We start from the raw sequence: 27,350 nt of genomic DNA on the forward strand, positions 1-27,350 counted from the left end.
TTCGTTTATCGGAAGAATAATCGACCGTGATTGGTTAATTTTCTTACGTCTTGAAGCAAGGTCGCGGACAAGGGGTCTCTCTTCGTTGGTTTAGTTCCGGTCGAGCTGACCGACTCGATCCGATATTGAGAGTCCGATTCGCTTCGAGTGATGCCCTGATTTCATTCGATTTCTCTCTCTCTCTCTCTCTCTCTCTCTCTCTCTCTCTCTCTCTCTCTCCTCGAATGAATATGAGAAGCAATAACGACTGTCTTCAAATCGGACGGTTCTTAAAATTGGACTTTCGCCGCGATACACTCCGCGTATACGCGCGTGGAAAATTCGCTCGTCATCATTCCGATAACAGTACACCGTTATTACTACTACTATTAACAGAGAAACGGTAAACTCTTTTCGCACCAATTCTGTGATGGATAAGCGCGACGAATGCGGGTTATTCGGGTTATGCGGGAATGTAAAAAGAGCCGTCGTCCAATTTTATTTCCGTGTCATCTTGTCAAGATGTGTTGAATGTACTGTATATAGCACTTATAATAAATAATCGGTCTTATAGAGAGGAGCTGCGCGCTTGGTTCTTCACCCACGTTACCAATCCTTTCATCACGTCATGGGGCCTGAGAAGTTCTCACGAGAAGTGTTATTTTGTTCTCGCAGATATAATCAACGACTCGTAGTTGTTACTTTACTTTTGTGATTGCAGTCAACGGAATTGCGGATATATGAACGATAACGAACACGAGAGAGAAAAGGCGACGCGTTTCGTCGAGACAAAAATTCAATTATGAATAAAGCGAATTTCAGTGGCGAGTAATCCGTTTCCCGTAAATCTCCCGATGTGTAATCGTCAAACGTTAAATTCCATTGACTCTTCGACGACAATTAAAATAAATTAATAATCGTCGCTATACAACGCGTCGGATTGTTCGCTCTCGTATCGCGGGACGTTTCGCTGCAATAATAAAGGGAACCATTATTATTGCTACCAATGTTATTATAATAATAATTATTATTATTATGGTGATCGACGAGTGGAAATGCAACACATACAACGCAACACACACGTCTGGCTCCGTGTAACCGTATATTACATTATTATGGTAAACACAATATTTATAATCAATATTTATAATCGTAATAATAATCCATGATAATAATGGCAATAATGATAATAATAAGGCTAGCTACAGGACGGCCCGCCGCGATCCAGCTGAGCCGCCACTCTTCGACTGCGACTGTACACTTTTACAACATACTCGTAATAATAATCTAATTTTACATTAATCATTAGATAATTCATTACAATACGAACCTAGTTAGAAGAATGTCACGACACGTAGGAAGGACCGCGCGCCTTATCCCTCGGATTACACGCATTTTCCTCTCTCTCTCTCTTCTTTTCTTTTTTTCCTAATTAATTCGTTAATTAATTGTTATTACTCGATTATCACACACCGGTATTCAGCAAAAATCTTGCACCCTCCGAAAAACAGGAACGATCACGCCTTGTTCCTTCAGAAAAGGAGAAAAGACCTCGACTATGTAAATTTTGCTTGGTGTTCTTCTTCCTTTTCCACGTAAGTTTCATCAAGTTGAGACGAATTGTCACCGAATCGAATGTCATTTTGGACGACGCTACCAGGAAAAAAATATCATCCTTCTTCTTAACCCATTAATGGCCAACGTTCTAATTTTTCGGGGACGAAAGATAATTTAAAATAGACGATAAATTGACAAAAAAGAAAACATAAGATATAAATAATTCCTCTACTAAAATTGCCTATAATCATCTACTGTTCGAACGTTAAATTAATCGGGAATTAACGGTCCTCCAATTAAGTTTAAATTTTAATTTCCATAATTCGTCGGTCTTTGAAATAAATTATGAATAAAACTCGAAACCGATCAGAATGCACGCGATGCACAACTTTGAGATTCGTGAAAATGCAATTGCGGCCTGTTAACGGATTAACAGAGACACCTTTTCACGTCAGGTGTGCGAAAGTTTCGCTCGTACGCGAGTCGACGGTCCGAGGGACGAAAGGACTTGTCTCTTTAAGATACAAAGGCACTGTACACGTAAAACACACGCAATAAAAAAGAGCGCTAAAGAGCCGACCCCGGATGTGTCTTCTTTATCTCTGGTCTCGCCTCTTTCGCGCTTCTTTTTCCTCTCATTCTCTCATTCTCCCATTCTCTCATTCTCTCTCGCTTTCCTCGACAGTAAAACGTGCCCTGTTTAAAAATATCGCTTCGATCTATCTGTCTGTCTGTCGGTCGTTTAAAATTGCCGTGATACGGCGCTTAAAATAGCGGGAGCGGTTTCCTTCGTTTCTAGCTGCATTGGTCGAGACTACTCTCTCTCTCTCTCTCTCGTGACTCTAAATTAGTCTAAGCTTTTTTTTTTTTTTAAGGAAAATAGATGACTATGATCGGATTGTTGAATGCGCGGTAACTATTTATCATTACGAGAGGGGGGATACGGTAAAGACGAGAGGGACGGGGAAAGGCGAGGGCCGGTGGGAGAGAAATTGCGAGGAGGCGGGAACGATTGGTCAATGCGATCAGAAGTCAAGAAAACGCTCCTGGTAAAGAGGTGGGATATCCGCTTATCACAATTTGGCAGTGAACGTTTTCACGTTGTTGAGAAATACAGCTTACAACGCGTCTTGCCATCTTTGAAAGCTATACACATATGTAATATACTGACTGCTAACTAAACCGGCTCGCTATTAATTAATAACGCTACGCTCCTTACGCTCCTTTATACAAATTTCCCTTCGCGCGTCTACACGAGATACGACGTCTGCAACTCGGAGGAGAACGGGTGCGCGTTCCTTCCGGAGGTTTTCGGAACACGAAAACCTCAAAGGTGCGGTAGAAACATGCACGCCCAGCGTGTCGTGTGATGCACTCTGCCGATTAGCACCTTGACATTGCCACGTCGCATCCGCATTCGAATGAACATAATCATTATGCGTTAAGTTTGTCTCTGTTTGTAGATGCTCTAGTACGAAAGGGTATCGGATTCACCGTTTCCGTTATATTTACATACCGGAGGGGAGTATTAACATCAGATAGGAGATCAGGCAGTGAACACGTAGTGGTAAAACTGGATGTAACAATTCCTACATCGGTACGACTTGTTTCGAGAAAAAAATGTCTGAATCTGTGTACTTTATATGCGTGTGGCGGCCGCAGCATTCGAGCCGCGCTCGAGTTCAGGGTCAGTGACAGTCAAAGTGTTAAAGGAGCTGGTGAATTCACGATTGAGTTCGATTGAATTAATTCAACGCGAAAATTCACCCTCTGATCGGAGAGAATACCGAAGAGCGTAGGCCGGTCCGTTTCCCGCCACGATGCAGACACGTATACAGCTGGAGTGAGAAAAATATTACCTCGCTATATTATTCCATCCGTTTGCCACGGACCAAAAATAAGTTCTCGCGTCTGTTCGGTTCTATAACTCGGTTATAGCGTGTACAACTTAAATTAGTAGTAGTTTATAGCGAAAATATGCATTTTTCTCCCCAATTCTCTCCTCCGTTCTCTCATCTTCTTCTTCTTCGTCTTCTTCCTCTTACTTAATCCTCCACGGAGAGATCACTCCCGGGAAGAAATGCCCGATTCGCTTTAGGGATAAATCTCACTTTGTCGATTGCTATCTCGAAAATCATATTGGTCCATGGAGGATTAACGATCGCCTTGTGTGTCTCCTTATCCAGTCGAAACGACGAAAATCGCGGACTGTACGCGGGAGTCCTTCGAGATGTCATTCGACTCCGATGGACTCGCGACAATATCGAACAAACGCGCACGCGATCGCGGGACGCGAACGACCCGTCTAGTTTCTTCGGCTACGAAGAAGCTCGCGAGCCTTCTGTGAATTCACCTAATTCTTAACGCTGTTACATTAAATATACATACATACATACATACATACATACATACATATATATATATATATATATATGTATATAAATAAGTATATATATACATATATATATATATATATTTAACGCCTATATATATTTATTTATATATTCGGATATTTATATATTTATAGTATGTATATATACATACATATATATATATATATATATATATATATATATATATAATTTACGAACGTTTTTTAGCGTTACAATCGAAGATGTCGAGTCAGTTCAGAACGCCGGCAGAATACAGACACTTTCCTCTGCCGGCATCGTGCAATCGTTGAGATCATATAGCGTGCATGTGTGATTCTTTTCTTTCTTCATTTAAAATACGAGAGAAACGTAAGAACGTTTGTCCACCTCTTTCATTCTCCTGACGTGGTGCCTGTCGTGGATTCTGTCGTCGTCGTATCTATTCCCTTTTCCCTTCTCCATCTACACCGCTACACGGAAATATCGCGTGTACGTATGTCTGTATGCGTGTATGTGTGTGGTGTGTGTATGTGTGGTAATCGTCGCAGTTTCTGTACGCTTTTAGAAAACGAGGATGGAGACCGGTGTAATTTCAGCGAGTTCAATTTCCGACGTACGCAGACATGCAAAAATATCGCTCGGGAAAGTGGAAATCCTTCCCTCCTTTTTTCTCTCACGTGTGTTAGCCCGCTCGAAAATAGTTTCAATTCAGATTCAGATGTTTTTATTTACAATGTTACTATAATAATAACATCAAAAATATCGAGACATCTCGATGCAATCACATTGTGCGTTAACTTGATCTTTGTGAAGGCTGCTCTTGAATGAAATGATGTCGGTTTCACAGTTTATATCGAAAGAGTATCAAGATCAGATCGAAGATCAGCCTTTGAATAATAGCTCTGAATACAATCGTTCTTCCGTCGGTGTAATTTGCTTTCCGTCACGTCACTGACGCGTGTCTGCGCGGTATCGAAATCCGAACTCAGCGAAATTACGGCGGTTCCCTCCTGGTAGAAAATAACAAAGGAAAAACGTGGCTCGTTTTTCCTTCTTCTTTTCTTGCCTTTTTTTCTTTTTTAGTTTTTCCCTTTCTTAATCGCTCGTTTGCTTAATTCGTCGAAACTACTCGCGTAATGCTGAAACTAGCGCTTCTAGGATATTCAAAAATACACATCGCCTCTATCTCTTCTCTCTCGCCGATGTGATCTCCCGTTTCTCTCCTTCGCGTAACGCGAAGAGTTAACTACTTTGTGCCCCTCCCCCGCGTCTCGCCCTTGCGAAAATAATTGTCTCCCTCGTGGGAGGGGCGGGAGAAGATGAGAAGAGTCGAGAATGAAAAGCGATCCGTCGGTCGAAACGAGAGAGAAGGTCCGGATCGACCGATTTCGAGTGACGAGAGTCGCGACACTGTATGAGTTTAGCTAAATAGATTCCCTCTGTCCCCTTTTGAACAGTATATCAAAGATATATCGCGGATATGATATTACTACGGAGAAGCGAACGGAGAATCAGCCGATCCGGACTATCGGTGTAACGACGCGTGCAGAGTGTACGGCGATTCTCTCGCGCGTGGATGTGAAACCAGTTAATTTCCCCGACGAATTTGGAATGTTCGTCGCTACGGGGTTTAGCGTAAAAGCGTTTCGAGCTTTCCTAAAAGTGTCAAAAGGGCAGTAGTAGTTTCCGAGTAACAAGCGGGGTCGTCATCACTTTTCGGACGTAAAAATATAAAAGTCGGACGGCGTGATCTCTCTCAGAGAGAAAGAAGGGAACGGTCAATGAGTCACCCTGTCACAGTTATTAGTGCGCAAATTTCGTCATAAAAAATCACCTGAATACATCTCTCCGTCAAACGCTTCGGTTTTCGGTGCAAAGCTATTCCCGTTCGGCTTACGTTAATTGTCGACACTAGATAAAACGATCCTATCTTCTGAATCATGCAATTACCTTAATTGTCGGAATGTTGAGAATGCGCACATTAGAATCGTCCAAATTGCGCGTGTTCCTTCGCTTTCAAATCTAAAGGGAATATCCGCGCTAATTCTCCCGATTTTGTTTTACCGACCACTCGCTCGCTCTGCACGTGTCGATACGCGATTCAATCACGGCGGACGAGTCTCACTCTCGATACCCGAGTCCCCCCGTTACGTTAATATACAAGGTGGCGGTATTGTAATCGCTCTGGCACGTTGTGTCCTTCGGCTGAAGAGCGCCGAAGTCAATTGACGAGACTGAGTGAAGGTACGTTTGTTCACTTAAAGTACGGTTACCTGATCAGAAGCTCTCTCATTCTCTTCTCCTCTGTCTCTCTCTCTTTCTTTCTCTTTCTCTCTCTATTTCTCTAACTCTTTCCTTTTTCACCTTGCTCTCTTTCGTGTCATCGCCCTGCGAGCGTTTTCTCAGCCGGATCCCACGAGGATCGCTGACACGGATCGCGAATTGTCGTTTTTTCCTCACGCACGCGGAAAAAAGTCGCTGTTGAACAGCGCGGCAAAATTTGGAAGAGTATTTGTTTTTAAAACTGTATTTAATATAATCGATAAATTGATGTATAAATTTGACGCGATTTCGGAGAGATCTCGTTGCATGTGAGACACGATTGACAACACACGCTTCTTCTCATGTCAACTCTTCGTCCCGGGTGCGTCGTCGCGGGATAAAAAAATTCCGCACGCAAAAGAAGAGCCTCTCGATAGGGAGAATCGAGGATTCGATTCTCGTAAAAATAACAATGATTAAATTTCAACGCGCTCGATTTTCGCACTATATATGCGATTAAGAGATTATAAACGCGTCTCGTCGAGGACGAGAGATAACGTACGACTGGCAGTAAAAATCGTTCAATGATCCAACGGCATCCCTCGTTAATTTCCTCTCTCTTCTCCCTTAATCTCGACGCCGACTTGTATACAAAAATGTACAAATAGTTTGAGCAGTTCCGCGTCTCGGCAGTCGCCAGCGCGTGTATCCCTAATGATTAATCAACGATTGTTCGTCGGCGCGATTCTCACACACGTATACAGAGCGAACAAACCCTCTTCTTTTCTCTCTCTCTCTCTCTCTCTCTCTCTCTCTCTCTCTCTCTCTCTCTCTCTCTCTCTCATACTCGCTCTCTCACTTTCGGTGTCTTCTTCGCAAGTGGCAGTGAATCGCGTTACTGCGTCATCCTCTTCGCACACGTAGTCTTGTACTTCCTCACGTTATGGAACTAATCGCGTAGATAAAACAAAAAACAAAGAGAGAAAAAAAGATGATTTCAATAAAATAAATATCGCGACGCGTTTGTCGTAAAGTGTGTGTTCTATGCTACCGAATCACAAATGATTAATTCAAGATCACGACGATAACGAAGAACCCGGTCAGACACGGGCGGTAACCGATTAGTCGAATGCGCGAACGCGGAAACCGTCGCACGACGATGTCGCGAGCCTCTCTCGTGTTGTCTCCTTTTTCTTCTTCCTTTCACATTCTACAATTTTCTTCGTTTCACGCGCGTCCTTCTCGCGGACAGTCTTCCCTCGATTCTTACTCACCAATACCCGAGAGCTATACCGATACAAATGTCGTGGTCACCGTTGCGTATTTACAAGGCGGGGAGGAGGAAAATCCACGGCGACCACTACACGACGATCTCTACAAGTAGCGAGCTAACGAGATTTTTCATTTTGTACAAACGGCGCTAACTAACTTGTGGTTCGCGCGAGCCACGTCCTCGGAATTGCTTCTCGAACGCGAGGGGTCCCTCCCTTCTCTTCGCGCCGGAACTCGACTCGAGGCTGCCGCGACAGTCGCCACGAAACTCGGTCGACGTTTCCCCCAACGATCGTGAAATCGCTTCGAGTTCACTCGACCGGTATTACCGTGGTGTCACCTGACGCCCACAGGAGCCGCCGGGTCGGCCCCGGCTCGTTTAGAGTAGCTCTCAGGTACATGGATAATGCTTATCGTAAGAAGAAGTGTCTTGTCGTATCTCGTCGACCGAAACACAGAATTCGCACTGTCCGGGCCGTCACTGCGACAGCGTGCCCAGAAAGTCCAAATATCTGTGCTGCATGTAACCTCAGGAGGACTGCGCGTTGGTCTGCGTGGACAACGCCGTCGAAGTGGAGGTCGTCGGCGACGCGTGCAGAGTGAAACCGTCATAGACGTCCATAAGTTCTCGCAAACGATATTCCTCCAGACATACGAATCCCTCCAAGGACGGAGACTGTTTCCTCGCACAGTCCATGCAATGAACAACGTGCCGTTTTTCCTGTTCCCGGATAAACAAAATGTTGAACACTTCGATCTGCGAAAAAAGAGAAGCAAACATTCCCGTTTCACTAGACACGTAACGTGAAACTGTATAATACGACACAATAGATACAAAGCGATACATTGTTTGCAGATCGCTGTGTGAATAGCGAGAGAGCAAAACGAACGATCGAATCGGCGGCCGTACCTCACACTGTCCGCAATAATGAGAAGCCTCGTTCTTGGCTCGGCCGTGGAAACGCACCTCCACACCCTTGCTCTTCACAAAGTCCAGTATAAGACAGCATTGTCGCATAGTTCTCAACAGGCAATTCTTGATCAGCTCGAACAGACGCGGATCCGACACCTTGATGTTGCGGGCAAGATTCCACGACAGATGTACCATCGGCACGATGGACTTGAACGACTGCAGCTTGTTCCACTCGTAGCGCTCGATGGCGAGCTGATACTGCCTGGCTGTGAGAGGGCCGACGTTCCATGCGATATTGTTGCACCAGCCGACCGCTTGCACCCAGTGCACGCAGCCTGCGTTCACCCAAACCAAATCACCCGGTCGTTGCACGAACCTGTACAACGGAATATTCTCCTCGTACAGATCCTCCAGGGACGGCCACCAGCTGCCGTGCAGGTAATTGATGCCGTTGCGCTCGCATAACGAGCATATGACGCCCCAATAGGCGTCAGGTACGGCGAACCATTCGCAATCGCCCGGCCCGATATTGATGTTGATGGAGCAAAAATTGTTGTTCTCCTGGTGGCCAGGTGTCCTGCTGCCGGGTACCTGAGCGAGGCAATTAGATCACGCCTGTGAAACGACATTTGGAACGCGCCTCGGAGTGAAACCAATTTTGGCCGACTTTCGATCTCCGAGGGAAAGTTTTCAACGATCGAGAAGTATTGTTACACAGAAAACGATGAGAATTCAATTACCTTCATGTATAACTGTACAGTATTCATTCCTAAGATCACGTGACCCACATGACTGAGCATATTGCCGGCTGATATAACCCTGGCAAAGGCGGGAAGTTTCATCAGCTCCTGCAACTGCGGTTTCCACTTCCTGTCGTCCGACAGGTCAACGTTCGTGCCGAAGCGCAGCATCTTCGAGCCCTGCCTGCCGGCCAGACCGACGACGTTCTTCTTGCGCTTCGTGATCTGGCCGGTGCTGTCCTTCGAGTCGGAATCGGACAGGTTTGACGTGTGCACACCCTGCGACTTTTCGCGCTCCTCCTTCAGGCTCTCTTGAAAACTATTCGCCTGATACTGCGCGTACTTGGCGATCGTGGTGTGGCTGCGATGGCTGATGCAGTTCCACACCTTCTTCGTGAACTGCTGATCCCAGTTCTCGTCGCTAGGTTGCTGCATTTGCGTGCGCACTTCGATCCCGTGGTCTGGATTCGCCTCCACCAGCGTCTTGGTTGAGAACAGACCCAGGTCCAACTTGAGCGCGGCGGCAAGTCCACGGACAACAGCGATCGGATGTTTCAGGCAGAACTCCTGCAGCTGCGGGCTGAACGCGCACTTCTTGTTCTCCAGGTAAACGCTAGGCGTGGGCGGTAACAGCTGCTCTCTCGTCAACCGTTGACTCGGCGGCTCCGGCGGGGCCGGTGGCGGCGAACGGTCGCTCAATATCGAGCAGTTCGGCACACCGTTCACCCCCTGGCCGCGGCACGCCTCCACGACCGTCTTCGCGTCCATGTCGATGCTCAGCTCCAGTTCCGGCTGCGACTCGCACAGGCTCTCGAGCTTCAGCACCGGCTCCGTTTTCGGAGCCGATTCGCCGTTCTTGCTCGTCGTCGTCTGCTCGCACTTTACCGTCTCCGTCGGTGGCGCCGACGACGCCGAAAGCGCCGGCGGCTTCACGTCGTTCGTCTCGTACGCCTCGGCCGTCTTCGACGACGGCTGGGCCTCCTCAGGTTTCTCCAGCTTCACCGCCTCCTTCGCCTTGTCCGCGTTATCCTCAAGATTCGACGGCGAGAACGGACCTTTCGAGGGGGAAAAAATCGTCGCGAGAACGTAACGGTGTGATCTCGAGAAATCTTTCTTACAAGAAAGTAGCATAAAGTAAGGAGTTGCGCTCTGCCGTGCTGATTCCCGCTGACCGTACAGACGTTTAACTGACGATCAATTTCCCCTAAAAAAAACCTTTCCGGTAATAAATATAATTCAACGTACATACGTCCTCTTATCTCGTCTCACTAGCTCTTTTCATTGGCCGTACAGTCCATTTTGCAAATGCGATTATTTTTTTTACATGCATTTTTTACATAGTCACCGGCGATCACCATGGCATTGAGCGTGTTAGTTAATAATTTCTTCGTTAAAACGTTAAATACCGGAACTGAGAGCGCCATTGTTGTTCATAATGTTGGCTGGCGGCTCCTCCTTCACGTCCAGGTCCTCCGAGCCGAAGTGCTTGAGCAGGTCCTCCGCCAGAGACGTAGCGATGTCTTTCTGCGAGAGCAGCGCTTGCAGCTCCTGATCTGTGACGCCCAGGTCTTTATTCGCCGCTGACCCCTCCGGATAACTGCTCGTCGTCGACGAGATCTGCGTGTAGCCCTGAGCGGCGTACTGATTTGGCTGATACTGGCCGTACTGCGAGCCGCCGCCGCCGCCGCCGATTTGCTGCCGTTGAGGCTGCGGTTGAGGATAATTCGGATCCGACGCGGATTTGTAAGGCATACCTGGTGTCTGCGTGTTGCCGGTTGCTGCCGCGCTGTAGCCGACGTTGGAGTCGGAGAAGCCGGTTTGAAGCGCGACCGTGCCTCCTTGCTGCAACTGTAAAACCCAAGTGAACTTGACGCGAATGCATCTCACTTCCAGAACAAGATCGAGGCTGCATCACAAACGATGCACCAGGCACTGATCAGAAGTCAAAATATGAAAATTTATACTCCTCTGCTGCTGTCACCACAAAATAATAACAGACTCGACGATTAGCCGATCGTAAACATTCGCTCGACATCCGAGAAAGAGAGAGAGAGAGAGAGATATTAGCGCGTTTAGGGTTTCGAAAGAGCAAATAAATCCTTGCACGGGATCCTCGATATTAAAGATCCGTAGAGAGGCCCTGCTTAAAGTCCCGCGACCATCAATTATCCCCAATACGTTCGGGGATAATCGTAGGACGCCGACTGACGAGGCAACCGATCCTCTACAGTTTGATGTAAACATCGGGACACGTTCAGCCCCGCGGTGAACGTAGCTGGAATCATTGCTCATCGCGATGTCTCGTGAGAGATATAAACGTCGTGTACCGGTTGCTGCGGTATCCCGTAGTTCTTAATAACGCCGGCCTGGCCGGTGATCTGAGGATGGCCGTAACCGGCGGGATAACCGGGCTGACCGGGCCTGAGGCCTCGTTGCGCCGCCTGCTGCTGCTGCAGTCTGATCTGCTGCTGATGCTGCTGCATCGCCCGGTACTGATGCTGCAGCTGGGCCAGCAGCATCTGCTGCTGCGACGTCAGATTGCCGTGATTTTGCTGCAGGAGGTGAAGCGTCTGGAGCTGCTGCTGCGACATGTAAAACGGCGGTGGCCGCTGCGGCGCGCTCGCAGATATCGCTTCCTCGCCCGGCTGCGTCGGAAAAGTTCGAGTTAGCTTAAGAATAACGTCTCGTGGAGGAGATTCAAAGTCGACGGCCGTGCTGTTCTCTATTCCGCACACGGGACCCGTGACAAAAGGTCGGTGTGTTATCGACAGATCGATCACCGAATCACCACGCCGTGGGTACACACGAGCGAGGAAGAGTGTGTGACCTTTCGTGTTTACTCGTTCGAATCGCGACGATTAACGTGTTAACGGTCGTCTCTGTTCTCTTTCGTTTCTAAGCGGAATGGGAAATGCGACTCGATGGGGAGGGGAAAAAAATAATCAGCAGTTCCAACGATGCCGGGCATTGTGTTGTGTAATTCTATCATCGAGAATTGTCCCGTAATTCTCATTCAGCTTCGGTTCGCGCGACCAACAGTTACCAGTACACGTGGTTCGAACGTGGTGTGCCTTCTGCAGCGACGTGTGTCTCTCGAACGTACCTTGAATCGCTTAGCTTGGGCCTGGGCCTGAGGGTAGGGTGGCGGCGGTCCAGAAGGTGCAGTGCCGTACTTGTAGGAAGGCCCGCCCGGTGCTTGCTGTTGCTGCTGTTGCCGACTGGACATCTCCGCGCTGATCGGCAAATTCCAGGCCTCTTCGATCGACGGCAATTGCCGCCTCCTGCTCGATAACACACGCGATATTATTGTTAGCGACGCAGGCTCGTCTTAACATTGAATCGAGCGTCGGACGCGTGAAGTGACAAGGAGGTCACGCTTGTGCGGAAGAAATCGTGTGTGTATAAACTTTCTTCTACCGCACGTACCGTCCCGCTTGCCCGCCTCTGCCTGCTAACGTGGCCATTTATGAGACGTTCCGTTTTTCGTATCGGATAAAATATTTTACCGAAGGAAAGTCACCGGTCCCAATCTTGTAATTTTACGCGTTTCCTCGACACCCGATTTCCACGCTTTCAGGCCTTCGATAAAATAGTCGTAACGGGAAGCAACGATCGCGTCGCGCTGAAAACTCCGAAGGCTGCAACGAATGAAGGCAAACGAGGAAAAATCTTTATCTCCGCGTTTTCTGTGCTTCCCTCCGTGCTTCTTCGAACAAACAACGTCCTTCGCTACTTGTGCAGCACGACGATTTGATATTACATCCCGCGTTACAAAAGAAGCGCCTCGCCGAAGAATAGCTTTTCACGGGAGAACGAGTGGATTGACAAAAGACCGCGTAACAAAACACGCATAATTCGACGACACGGCGCAGCACACTCACTTGGTAGCGACGGAAGGCATTGGTGGTCCTTGACTTAGGTGATTCTGCAGAAAGTTGATGCGCTGTTGGAGGGACGGGTTCATCGGAGTGTTGCCGCCGGACTTGACGCCACCCAGGCCCGCCAATGGACCCGTGCAATTCGCTGCGTTGCTGTTACCCCTGCGCGGGAAAACAGAAAAAAAAAAAAAGAGAGAGCTCTCGTCAGAAGTCCGAGAATGCGACTGACCAGGTGAGCTTTTGAGAGGTCAATCGTCAAACGTAAACCTGGTCCTCAACTTACGAATAACATCATCGTCAGCCGATCGCTCTCACGCGATTTGAGATCACGGCGACTTATTTATGGTGATTACTATGGAGCATAAAAGTGACAGACATATCATGAAACATGGAACGGGCGATAACACCGATAATCAGAGAGGCACCACTGGTCGGATTAATGAGAGAGTGAGGGTAAAAATAAATGGTACGCACGCGCGGACGGTGCAATCGATGAAAGTACAGGCGATGATTCGATGATTGTGTTATTTGTTTGATTTTCACCGTTTATCTTGACACGCGCACTCTCCATCGATGCTTCTATCTTTGCGGCTTCACTTCTGAATCGTTTCAGCAATTATGGCGAACGATTGCATCCACCGACCGCGAGCGATAATTTATTTAACGTATCGGATGCAGGAGGACGGCCATTGGCCATCGACGGCTCGGGGGCAACGGGATTGTAATGACGTTTCATTATACATGGTAATTCCGTTCGTGTTGCGCGCGCGACCCGCCGCTCTGCTGTAAACTCGGGGCTGCGGCCGCAGCCTCGCGCAACATGCAATTTACCTGGATGCGTTGACGTAACAGGCCAGAGCGTCTTTTGGTTGACTAACGCTCTCGTACAATATGCCGAGATTAGTCCAAGCGGCCGAGTGTGATTTGTCTAATTGAACCGCGCATATGTAGGCCTGCAACGCGTCCATCGGCTGGTTCTGCTGCTGATAAAGGACCCCTATGCTGCACCATGTATCGGCGTTCCCTTCCGACTTCTCGACGGAATTTCTATCGAACGCGCAAATCCAACTTTCAGTCTCACCGTTCTAACAATTTTCTTTTATTTTAAACGCGAATCAGTCGGACGATTAGGTTTTCAAATCGCATCGAAAAATTCAACCCGATTGAAAGTCACAAGGGTGACGCAACGCGGAGAATTTTCGTCAAACTGAAACTTCCCTCGCTCGTCCGTAGACACCGGAATCCTTGACGAGACACCATTTCTTTGTTTGTTTTTTCTTTTTTTTTTACACTTTCAACCTTTCCCGTCTTTTTGTCAACGTCCAATTTTGAGTTTCCACGAAAACCGTCCAAAAGATCAACGTGTCTGCGTGTTTCACGTTTTCATGCGTGAACTATCCGATTAGTCTCAGCGGACCGTGTCACGGAGCAGATATTCACCGTTGAAACGCGCGACAAGTATATATAAAAACAGGGGCGCCGTGAAAATGCGCGGAAAATGCTTTTCTCTCTCGTGTAACAGTGCCACAGCCAGCCCGAGAACGATACGCTACCGTTGTTAACAATTGGACACGTGAAAAGAGACCGTTGAATGCACTCTCAACAATCACCTCAAACTGAACCACAAAACTAAAAGCGCCAAAATAGAGCTGCACGCGGTTGTTTATGTGCGAACTAAACTGACATTCAATGTCGCTCGCCTGCAGCGTGAAGATCAAACGTTTCACTCTCATAGACCTTTCGACCCTTACAGAAATGTTTTTCTTAAATTCGTTTTACGGCCGTTTCGGGTTTAATGACGGGTCCTCACGCTTCTGGATGGTTCACTCTAAACAAGCCCACGTACATCTCCTTAGTATTTCGAGAAAAACGTCTTGTCTAATCGTCAGATAATTAAAAAAGATTACCGATAAGTTAATAGTATTTCGTCAACAACCAGTAGGAACGATATCTTATTTGTGGTGAAGTTAAAAGAATATTACCAATCACTCTTGAAAACTATTACCTCTCTTGTGATGAGGTATCACGGCGTCTTTTTATGGCGCAGGAATATATCACTCTTGATTTAACAATTGTGGAAAACGTCAAAGGGTCCGCGACACGTGTCACTCTTAAGCGATGGAATCACTAGTCGGAGGATTTAATAACGCTGTCGCTCAGAGACTCTGACTCGAGATGACTCAACGTCCATTTGATACGTAAGTAGACGACAAGAAATATCACGATTCGCATTACCTGTACGCGACGAATGCATCGTGAATTTTCCCGGACGCCGCCAGACAACGTCCTAACAGATACAGACTCTGTCCACTCTTCGGCTCAGCATCGATGGATTTTTGCAAGCAGAAGATAGCTAAGGTTTGCTTCTGCTGTCTCGTTATGCCCAATACTGTGCAGTCAACCACATGGTACATCCATCCTGCAACAACGGACACACACGATTGTTCCCTTCCAAGTGCAACTACCTCGATGCTAGACCAACATCGAACTGATCTTTGCAGGTATAGGCCTAGGGTAGGCGCTCACATATTCTCTTTCTTTCTCTCTTTCTCTCTCTCTCTCTCTCTCTCTCTTTTCTAGTCGGGCTGCTGCTCCCTTCTTCGGGGGCTGTCTCGAATTACAACCCCCCTTTAAACATAGGCGTAGCGAGCGATAGACTATTTCGCGAGGTCGTTTCGACAGTAGTGTATTATATGTGATACGAACGACATCGGGAATTAAAATCAAAATTAAAATCCGGCATCTTGAAGATTTTTTTATTTTCTGACACTCGACTCGAGCTGCGGAATATTTTTAACAAAGTCGTCTCTCATGTCAACGTATAATATTGTGATTTTAATATGAAATGTATGTGATACACGAGGGTTGATTTCAATTATACTGTCGTGCGCGAAGGATAACAGAAATGCAAATTCACGATCGCTCACTTTCGTAATTTCGCAACGCGTCTTTCTTTACCTGTTGATAGCCCCATGATTTAATCGTCGTGGGAAAAGCGAGGCGTCGCAAGAAAGCGTCAATTGCGACGTTGAAGCGTGAACAAGCGAGCACACGTGGCGTTTCGACATGAAGGAGAGGGTGTTCGGTCTGTTTAATTAATTCACCGCCGTCGGTTAATTTGCGCTCGAATATTAATTATTATTTAATTATTAACTGTCAGTTGAACGATAAAATTAACGATGCAATAATAATCGATATTCGTAACATTCGCGAAGTAACGCGCGTTGATTTAAAATTGAAAAATCTGAACAACTGTCGTAACACACTTAGGCACGCGAAACAACATTTGTGTGTGTGTGTGTGTGTGTGTGTGTGATGCTATAAAATAATAATATTATTTTATGATTTGAAATACTCTCTTGTGTGAGTGCCATAATCTAATGTATAAAAAAAAATCTTTCGTGTATCGCGTGTCACGTTGGTCTCTCCCGCGTTGCTTCATCACGAAATTTCGCGCGCGTGTTAATTGCATGTTCAGCGATCAACGAGGGGTGGCGCCGTTGATCGACGTTTTACTCGGTCTTCACCGTTCATTATTCAGTAGATGATGCGGCGCGTCGAGAACATCCTTCGCCGTTTTTCTTTGAAAAGATATAAAAAAAATGGTAGGCGGGAGAAGGTGGCGATAAAGTTCCCGAAGAGAGAGAGAGAGAGAGAGAGAGAAAGAGAGTGGGGGAGAGAAGCGAGGCTCCTTTTCTTCGTAGGACCGGTCGCGAATCGAGGTACCAACACGCGAGGAGCCGTAAACAGGTTGTAAGGAAGTCCTGTACCGTTTTCGTGGCACCGTGTAGCACAAGCGAGCGGTGCAGCATTCGCGAGGCAAGCCACCGATACGCCACCGTCTCGGGACGAAACGCAGTTTCGTTAAATGCACCCTCCGGGCAAGGCGCGAAACTTTCCCCGAAACGACCCGTTACCAACGAAACACGCGCACACACACGCGCGCGATTATCGACAGGATTACTCGCAGGGATGCACAGGACGGTCGGTCCTGTGAACCTCTCTTTCTACCTCTTTCTTTTCTGCAAAGTTTTCTCACGAATTGCATATATACGCGCGGATAAGTATATTGAAGTACAAAACACAAATTACAAGTGTCAAATCGCGTATTGTGTCTCTCGCGCGAATCTTCGCGCGCGCAGAGATTCAACTCGGAGAACGAAGGGGAAATATCACGTTCCCCGGAGGCGCTGAAAAGTTCAGCCGCGTTCTCTCTGACACCCGTGGTGAAAAAGGAAGAGAGGAGGGGGGGAACTGAACGCGCGTATTCCCGCTGCGCCCCGCGATAATCCACCATAGTCTATGTACTTCGGGACGGAGAAAGAGGGAGGAGAACGAGGAAGAGAATAAGGGAGAAATAGAAGAGCAGGTGCGAGAGAAACAGCTAAGGATAGTTCCCACAATGTCGTTCTCTCTCTCTCTCTCTTTCTCTCTCCACCCCATTCACACGGCCGGTCTCTCTCCCTCTCTGTCCATCGCTCATTCACTCCCCCCTCCCTACCCCGGTACCCACATCATTCGGTCTCTCTCTTTCTCTCACTCTCTCTCCGTCTCATCTCCGGTCCACCCTAACCCGGAATAAATCAATACACGTGTCTGCTACTTGGTGTGCACCCGGCCCGAGTACCTTAAGCCGAATCCGAAAGAGAGAGGGGCAGGGAGAAGCTGAAGGCGCGACGATCCGAGGGAAAAATCTCACTCTTTTTCCGTCGAGCAACCGCGCCCGGGGGTGACGTCTGCGTGTTCTTTTTTTTCCGCTTACGCAAAAGCGGAAGTCGCAAAAGTCGACGGATCGTTCGCTCGCGATGGCACGTCATACCCTCGCGCATATAATAAAATTTTCCACTCCCGCTGTTGCTCTTTCCTGTGTGACTCGAAGCTTCTCTCTCTCTAAAAGTGAGAAGCGTCTCGCGATTTTCCTCATCACGTCCCCTGAGGGGGTTTTCGATCGGAACGGAATGAATTTACCTATTAATCTGATGAATTTAACCATCCGACAAGATCGCTGGCGGGGTTGCGATTAGCGATACATAAACGAAGATGAAACATTCCAAGACTCGGGGACTTACCCAGTTGACGGCAAATGTCGGCCTTCAAATGCAACGGCAGAGCCTTCTCCTTCAGCAAGGCCTCGTAGTGCTCCTTGGCCAAACGATACTTGCCCTGAACCTCATGCAAGTGTGCGATGTGGAATTTGACTGCGAACAGAAACGATCTCCGTGACACAATCACCGGTAACGGGGGGAGGAAATATCAATCGTGATGACTTCTTTGCACAGATCTTCGAAAACCGAGGAAGAATAAACGCTTTCGCAACTGCGCTTATATTTGAAAGCGTTTAACGATGCGATATGTCTCGAAAATTCGTTCGACAACGTTTTTAAAAGGGCTCTCAAGCCACTTGGTTCCGTGTTTTTTTTTTCGAGATATTTGAAACGAAACGCAATTTTCCCTGGTATTTATCTATTTCTCATGAAGACTGTACATTTAGTCGAGCAAGCCGTGAATAAATTTATTATGAAATACTATACAAATATATGAAAAGCAACCTCTGTGGATACGGGCTTTACAGAAATAGCGAATACAGAAAGGAAAGAAAAACAGCGTCGGGAATTCATTTTGTTGCATTTAGCAGAAAATACACAACAACGGTAGGAAAGTTCGTGCGATTATTTAACGCGTATCGTTGCGCATCGTCCGACTCTTTTAACAGATAAATATCTCTCGAAATGAATTCCTGAAAATATTTACTTCTCTTTCTCTCGCGGTAGCCCCGGTACACGTTCGGTCGAGCCGACGAACGAATTTATCGGCGTGGCGCGAGAGAGGGGTGCAGGCGTTTATAAAGTTGATTCCAATTATCGAGCCATCGAGGCGCGATGAGCACGTGCGCGAGACTGGCGCGCGCGCGACGCGACGCTCGCTATTTAAAAGCGCACCACTTCTCCGCGCCGGGGAATTTTATTTCCGCGCGCGCGAGATTCCAGGTACTACAATGAGGAATGACTCGGGGTGAGAGCAGCTACGAATAATCATTTCAGGCCGACAATTTAGAGTCATGAATCAGCGGTGTCATCGTCATTCGCGTGATTCATCCGCGGGAAAGACGATACGCCAGACGATACGGCGAATCCCGCTACGAATTTATTCCACGCGCCCGATAATGCGGGATACCGCGTTGCAGTAATACGCCTACGTTTCCTTGGGGTTTCGCGGGCTGCACAAAGGCTATACTTTGCATCCAGCTGTACGAAGTGAAGGCGAGCTTGCTTACTTTCGAGCTTGGAAAAGGAAGCAGGTGTTGTGGCGTCGATCAGGGCGAGGGTCAGGTGCTTCAAGGCGGCGTCGAAGTCAGCGTGGACCTTCAGCATCAAGCCGAGCCGTAGGTGAACCTCGCAGGCCCGTGGGAATCCTGGTTCCACCCATAGCACCTGCTGAAACGCTTTCACGGCCCTGAAACACACGCGACACCAGTTACTTTTGTTTCTTTCTCTTCAACGCGGATCATTTCGAATTGGGAAGCTCAAGTCTCGGTTGAAACGACCGGATTTGAGCGACAACGCCGGGGATAAATATGCGCGTCGATACACGCCAGAACTGTTTATTGCCTCTGTTGTTATAATTACATAATCCTGTTATTAACTGGAATTGTAATTACCTAACGTTATTATCGGATCACGAATATTATTGGGTGTATTACAATTGTGCAGCGTTCTCGACCTTAATTTTAACGGGCAGAGTAGTGCGATGAATCCGGCATCGATTTGCCCTGACGACGAGCGGAAAACGTGTCAGGTCGCCATGCTGCGAACGATTAAAGAAGAAGACGAAGCAAGTATTTCTCCTTCCGAGCCTCAACCGTCGGACTAACAAATAAATCACGTCATCGTGTGCTCCTCAATTAACTCGAAGCCGGCTCTAATAGAATTTTAATTCCAGGCTCGCCGACAAAAGAGCGGCGCCGGCGTTGTGTAATGTTGAAAACGGTAGAGCCGCGATAAGCCGCGATATAAATCCCCGGCGGCCAACCGTTGGCCGGCCTAACGGAAAATCGATTTCGGTATTAGTTCGAGAATCTCGTTAATCCGTCATTAACCTGCTATTAGGATGTCGCGCTGATAAGGCGACAAGTGTCCCGTACACGTTGCTTCACGTTCGGGCGGTCCCGCGCGAACACGCGGATGGATAAAATCCTTATCGGCGGTCAGTTTTTCGCCACGTAACGTTACATCGCTGCGCCCCGGCACATCGTCGGGACGGCGACGAAACCGCGGCTATTGCTTCGCGTTGCCTCGCCGCGTTCTCGTAACCTTACTTGCGCTCCTTCGTGTGCACGCGATGCGAAAAGGTGCACGCCGGAAGTGGTTAGTGTAGCCCTGTCACGCGACATGCGGCACCGTCGCATGAAAGGCGTACGGCGGCGATGCGCGTAACAACAACAATCGTTGCAAATGACATATCGCAGCGTCGAGCCGCGTTGCTGAGCGCGATGCGATCGATACGGGCCGATCGATCGGATGGAAAGCCGGAAGCGAATAATACCGCGCGAGGGAAACATGCTGCAACGTGTGCGTTGCACAAAAGGGTGAAAATTCGAAAGCGAGAGAGAGAGAGAGAGCTTGAACCGAAAGAAATTCGGATTCGGGCGCCGATATTTATAACTTATCAACGGATGACGCTGATATCCAGTCGCGCTTCATCTCATGTGTACGCGTTTTTTCTATGAGAAACATCTTCCGTTATTAATACCTGTCGTAACGTCGAAGAAAAATGCTCCGAGCGTACACGTTGCCTCCTTCAGAGACGAGCTAACGAGGGAGATTGATGAGATATGCACAGGTTACCGATGTAACGAATGTAACGTCGGATTAAGCACGACAGGCTACCTTAAAACCCGTTACATATGCTTCTAAGTATCCCCACGCATAGACGCTAAAATTCTACGTGTAGATAAGATTAGCAGAATGAAAAGCACAACAGCCGAACGTTAGACGATGTCTATGCTAATAAAGTAGCAACCAGTAAGTTAACTTGTCGCAACGCGGAAAACAACTTTGCTAATTAATCTCAACAAATCTTTCGGTTTAGATGTGTATAAATGCTAAAGTTTACCTTAAAAAAAAAAAAAATCCTGATCAAATCACGCGTCAAAAGACATGCAAGGATATAAACGAAACGCGAGACGCGGGAGCCGCTTTTAAAGGGAAAACGCAGTATTTACTTGATTTTGCTCGGGGAGACAGGAAGGACGCGCGGGTAGAAAAATGTGGTTGTTGCAGGGAAACGCACGTCGCATACACACACATGCAGGATGTGCCTTTCGATCGGTATTTTATTCAGAGCGTCCGTCACCGTTGGACACGAGCCAATGTCAGTTGAGCGTCGAGCCCGACGCGCAACCGACGCGTCGCGACGTTATGCGACGCAATCAGACGAGGTGAGAGCATCGTCGTCGAAGACGTCACTTTCGTTCCCGTTTACACGGAACGAACGACGTACAAACAGGCAGGCGAGCGAGCGAGCGAGCGAACGAACGACCGCCACGGTGTGTCTGTTATATATATATATATATATTATATATATATACCGCGCGCTTGTGTACGCGACACACTTTTCAGCGGGTTACGGCACACTTTTCCTATCCCGAGCGCGGTTACGAAACCAGCGACGTAACTCGTAGCTCGTAGCGAGCGAGCGCTCGCCCGCCCGCCCGCGCCTTACGATTATCTCCGTAGTGTAACGCCGTTTACCGTTGCCTCTCGACAAAAGCCACGCGAGCCGCGCCTTTCACCAAATACGAGCCGTATTTCCGTCGGAATACGCGTGCCAGCATTTCGATCCGGAGCGCGATCTTTGGAGGTGCATGGACAAAAATTAATCCCCGAAAGCGCGTGCGGCCACGCACGTACGTGCACGCGCGTACTGCTGCGTGTAATCTTCTTCCACGCACCGAATATCAAAACATCGCAAACTAGAACGCGCGCTTATATAATTTCACTCATTAATTGCACCGGTGTTTTGCAGAAATTTTCGCGTCAACAGCGACTGGGTGGAAATATTTCATAGATGTTATTGACACGCTGCAGGACGCGAGTCTCCACGTGACTTAAAAATATCGTCGATCGATTCTTCTTTTTAAGGCACTTTCGAGGGTAGATCGACAGAGATTGGTTTCGTGCCGCGATACTTCGTGACGCATCGAGGGATAAGCGGCGATTTAACGAGAAAGAGCAGTAAAAACGGAGGGAAAAAACGGCCACAGACGTCGCCTGCGTCTTCGTGGTCGCTGTAGTACAGTCGTCATCCACGCGAGATGAGAGAGAGAGGGAGAGAGAGAGAGAGAAGAGAGAACGGTAGTAAATTCATTCATAAGAAGTCCATTCATCGCTTCATTCACTCGCGTTTCCTTTCGGGGTTCGTTGTCTTCGGCAATGAGTCACTACTCCGCAACGCGCGCGCCGGGCGTATAGCAGAAAGAGAAATGTCAGTGACTCGCTCGTTTCGCAAGAAACGAGCGCGTGCTATAATCGACTACGCGAGCGTCGAATAGAGAAAAAGAAAGAGAGCAAAGGAGGAGATGACTGTGTAACGATTGAATATAATTGTCGGATTTTTCGCTCTAATTAAACAAAAAATCACTCTTATTATAGTCCGGCGTACAGAACGGCGGTAAGTGCTAAACACGAATGTGTAATTTCCACACAGAAGTATGCGCGCGTTTCCGTATTTTGTTTCAACGTTTGACTTGATCAAGATTTAATTAAAAAGGGACAAATCATGGACCACGATGATGCAGAAATTATTGTGCCACGTAAATGACTTGAAACTGATTGGGAGATCCGTTCCTTTGAAACCGATTTCGAGAGACCGCGAGTTGCGAAACGTGCGTATCTCGTTTTCCTCGGAAATCAGCCGAAAATCGCCGACAATGCATTTCATAAAGCGCGACGAGACGTGGGGAATATAGGAAAACCTCGGCACGACAAAGTGCAGATTGCGATTTTGCGTGGGAGGAAAAAGAGAGAGAGAGAGAGAAGGAGCGCATGCCCTACAAACACGCGCGATTCCGCGCGGAATGCGGCCGCGGCCGTCGATAAAAGGGGTGTAAATGGAGTCGTTAGGGCGCGTGACGTGCGGGGCGCGGTATCGTTAAGGACGATCACCGAGACCTTCTCATTATCGCGGCGGCGAACAACACTTCGAATTTCCTGAGCTCGCGCGCGCGGCACGAGAGACGCCACCACCGCCGTCGTCGCGTCACCTCGCGTCGCGGTGGTGCACGTAGGCGCAAAGGGTGCATTTTAATGCACCCTTCGAGCCTGAAGCCGAGCACCGTTTAGCACCTCATAAATTAATCGCACGCAAGTATGACCCGTTAACGGCCGTTTTGCCGGCGATTTCCGCCGGATGAGCGACAAACGACGACGAGTAGCAAACGGAAACTCATTCGTGACTCACCCCTCTCGGATTTCGCCGAGTCGAGAACGCATCGTAAAGACGATTCGAGGGTGATGGTGTTGAGAAAACAGGTAGTTCGAGTGAAATGTGATGAACGATCGACGTTTCCATCGATCTAATTTGCTCCGACAGAAATGCTAATTACGGAAGGGGAGGGAGAGAGAATTTCAACCTCCGTTAGTGTCACAAGTGTACTCAACAGATACGTTCCAGATTCAACGCATCGTTGCTATGCGGCTTCAAAGGCCAACTCGTTCTTGTCAATGTTTTTGCTTGTTCTTTTTGTTCTTCTATTTCTATTCTGTATTTTATGCATTTCAGTGTTTAATCTATTAACCGAGTGCTAATGAAAATAAAATTTCAAGAAGTAGGGGAAAATAATTAGAAAATTAGTGTATTTGTGAGACACATTGCGGCCATTTATGGGTGCAAAATATTGCGACTAACGGAAGGTTAAGTAAACATTATTAAATTGCCTTTCTTAAATGGAATCTCCTTAAACGTTCTGTCACGCGGCAGAAAATAGCGTAACTGTAGCCAATCTGAAAAAAAAAAAAATCAGCCTCCCGACGAGTCATTATCACGATCAAAGACCCACGAATACAACTCTCAGTTTGTGCATCTTCCGTTACAACCGAGGAGACACGATAGTTCCGAGAATATCGTACAAGTTCTCGCTCTTTTGTACAAAGAGTCGGCCTCGGTCATTATAATTCTCAAAAAAAATATATAACTGTTCGCGGAAATTTTATTGAACGCGCGGCTACCGAACGAATTCCTCGCCCACGGGAGGAATCTCGTCGAAGATAACCGTTCTTAATGACTTCCTTATTACAATTTCGTTATCTTGATCGCTGGCGTGCGCACGCACCTCCATTGACCTGCACACGCGTCACGCACGCACGCACGCTGCAACCGACACGGGGCATCCGCGCGAGTGCAACTCGGCGAGAGAGATTTGGTCCCGCAAATTTCTGAAATTATTACGGTACACGCTATCACGTTTTCCGACTCATCAACTGCGCCCGACATCGATTCCCGGCTGCGGCGTTGTATACAAGATCTGCCAGAGAGAAAGAGAGATCAACTGGAAAATATTTATATCGTAGCATGCATTTCACATCGCGACACAAAAATAATATACCGTACAATATACAATATGATAAAGTAGCAAGAGAGAAATATGTTATGAGCTCTCTAAATTTCTCGAAGTGAAATCTCGCTCAAAACGAAGCGAAGATTATCTATATTAAACCGCGAGGAGAGAGAAAGAGAGAGAGAAAGAGAGAGAGCGAGAGAAGGTGTGACGGGTGAAATAAGTGTTTCGCGCTCGGAGGCTGAAACGGGCGGGAATGAATCCATCCATTTAACGCGCCAAGAATCGACAGTGTACACATGGAGCGCCGCAAATGTGGGACACCTAGCTGTTCGCGAACAGTTTTCCATATGCAGATTCGACGGATCCGTTTCGCGCCGTGTTGCGTTATGCCCGCGCGAAACGACGAGCCGCCGTCGCGGCGGCGTGTCGTCCTCCACGATGCACGACTCTCTCTTACGCAATGCAATAGTACGATTCTCCCACCATCGTGGTGCATCGCGCGTGCTTTGTGCGATGCGAGACAAGTTTCGACACCCACGCGACCCATTGTGCACGCGGCCGGTCGCGAGCCCGCTAGACAAAAGATCCTTTGACTTCTTTCCCGCGTAGCCCGCGAAGCATAAATCGCCGGTGAATGACGTGCGCCCGATATAATTCAGAGAAATATACCCCTCCCCCTTTCTCTCCTGCTCTCTTTCGTCCCGGTGAGAAATTTTTTCCTCGATTTTCGCCAATCCTCGGTTAAGCCCGAAGATGACACGCGCATGAATCATGCAGACTGGCCCGGAAACGCGATCGAATGATCTCCGTTTAATTTCTGTGGCAAAAGCAGCGTCCGGTCGAATCGAATTTAGCGGTCGGGGGAATGACGAGGGAAATCAAGACGGACGTCGTCTTCCCCGTCGAGGATATTCCGTTGCCCTCGTAAATGCCGAGTGCACATTCGACATATCCACATCTCGCAGAATTACGTCGAAATCTGACGTGAGACGAACGTCTATCCCGTTTCGCTGTGATAACTACCGCTCTCGATTCGCGGATTCACAGCGAGTGAAAATCTTAATTGCACGTCCTCTTCTCTCGCCAAGGAGAGGAGAGAAACAAAAGCCGAGGGTGAGAAGCACGAACGTGCATTAAAACACGCACGACGGTGCTATCATATCCTGGCGTATATCCTTGCCGAGTCCTGGACGGACGTCCCGCCGAGGGATTACAGCGCCCACGCAGCGGCCAGCCGGCTGACAGGAAGGCTGTCGGAACGACAGACGACTAACAATTTCCTAGTGACCCACATCGCGCTCTCGATGCGGACTCACTCCCACGCACGACGACGCGGCACTCTCTACCACAACTACCGCGGCCGCATCTCGCACGCGGCGCGGACGAGCGCGTGCAGTTAGATCGTCGTTGGAGCTGCGCACTCTCTTCTAACGTGTCGGATCGATCGCGAAACTACCCACGTTTCTGCGTCTTTGTTACGTAAGAGTTGCGCGTGGAAAAAGCGCGAATTTCTCCAATTTCACGTTAAAAAGTCTAACGTATAAATATAATGTATAATAATCCGATATTTGATTTTTTTTTAATATGTGTGATGTTCTATTTAAAAAAATATTTAAATGTTCAACGATGGTGAGCGATAACGTAAGTCAATGATTTATCGCGGTGATGATTCGCGACGCGGAATTTTTCCGCCGAAAATGGGACACCAGACGCACGGAGCGCGCCGGGTGCCTTTCCGGGGAACGATCGATCGAACAAACAAATGGACGAACGAACGACCGGTGTTTTTTTCCGCACTATTCTCGGACGCACACCGCATACGTGCAAGACGCCGCCTTAGTGCGCGTTCGATGTCACCGTAAAGCGGGAGAGCACGTGCGAGCGTACAACACACGTCGCCTTCGAGGATGCACCTGCACCTTCGAGGATCCAGCTGCGCGACGCTCGTCGTATCTTTCCGTTCTCGTCGGACACACTCGACAACGCCGGTCACGATGCGTTTTCGAACTGCAACCGACAGTTGCGACAGTCGACCTTCGCGCGCACACAACAACGAGAGGCTGCTGCTCGCCATTTTACTGCGGCGTGCGATCGGCTGTTTTGCAATGAATCAGCACCGCCGGTAGTGTCGGCTTTCCGATTAAGCGAAGCGCGATGTTCTCCTTTGTCGGTTTTCTTTGTTCTCATCGGGCTACGTGGCTCCGATCTTTCCAGAAAGAGAGGAGGTGGTCTTCTCGCATCTCGGCCGTATTAAACTCTTCAAAACGAACGAATCATCAATTTCATCTTCTCTCTCTCTCTCTCTCTCTCTCTCTCTCTCACGCTTGTAATCTTCAAATTCATCCCATTTTTCCTCGCAATCTCCTCTTCTCTTCCCGAATGTTTAACTAACGATTATCTTGGAGAAATGTCCCGTCTTTCTCCCAAGATATATCTCCCAAGATATAATAAAGATATCCCGTATCTGCCCTTTTCAAAGATTTACAAGGACAATAGTAAATTCCCGAGGCGAACGATATCAGCGAAAACCAATAAACCGATAAGCGCGATAACGAGAAGAAGGAAGGCCGGCGCGATCGATTTCCATCTTAAACATTAACAGGGAGATAAAGTCCGGTTAACCTGATAAAGAAACTCATGATAAGGACAGACCCGACTTTCTTTATCCTTTAGACGCTGCACGTCGCATAGTTTCGCGGTCGTAGTAGAGGGGAGAATCGCGAGAGAGTCCGGCGCGGCTCTCCGTCTTCTCTGTCTCTCTTTCTCTCGCAATAGCGCATTGTCGTGCGGTTGCAAATTGCTGGTTCCCCCCCCCCCCCC

At 48.0% G+C, this 27,350-nt stretch overlaps 1 protein-coding gene across 2 annotated transcripts in view; it reads right to left on the bottom strand.

Moving 5' to 3' along the window:
• Positions 1-4,615: 4,615 nt before the first annotated feature.
• The window catches only part of LOC106740982 (histone demethylase UTY), a 55,549-nt gene continuing 32,814 nt past the window's right edge, over positions 4,616-27,350 (bottom strand). For both annotated transcript variants that reach the window (XM_014612528.1, XM_014612529.1), the window contains 11 exons: positions 19,248-19,426; positions 18,043-18,171; positions 15,209-15,392; positions 13,805-14,020; positions 12,977-13,135; positions 12,199-12,376; positions 11,423-11,740; positions 10,502-10,943; positions 9,096-10,150; positions 8,353-8,946; positions 4,616-8,199 (listed from right to left, as the gene is read on the bottom strand). In XM_014612528.1, coding sequence (XP_014468014.1) covers positions 7,972-8,199; positions 8,353-8,946; positions 9,096-10,150; positions 10,502-10,943; positions 11,423-11,740; positions 12,199-12,376; positions 12,977-13,135; positions 13,805-14,020; positions 15,209-15,392; positions 18,043-18,171; positions 19,248-19,426 — 3,682 coding nt within the window. In that variant the 3' untranslated portion in view covers positions 4,616-7,971. The remainder of the gene's footprint in view (positions 8,200-8,352; positions 8,947-9,095; positions 10,151-10,501; positions 10,944-11,422; positions 11,741-12,198; positions 12,377-12,976; positions 13,136-13,804; positions 14,021-15,208; positions 15,393-18,042; positions 18,172-19,247; positions 19,427-27,350) is intronic.

This window comes from Dinoponera quadriceps, unplaced genomic scaffold (assembly GCF_001313825.1).
Source record: "Dinoponera quadriceps isolate SergipeBrazil2010 unplaced genomic scaffold, ASM131382v1 scaffold397, whole genome shotgun sequence".
In the NCBI taxonomy this organism is placed as follows: Eukaryota; Metazoa; Arthropoda; class Insecta; order Hymenoptera; family Formicidae; genus Dinoponera; species Dinoponera quadriceps.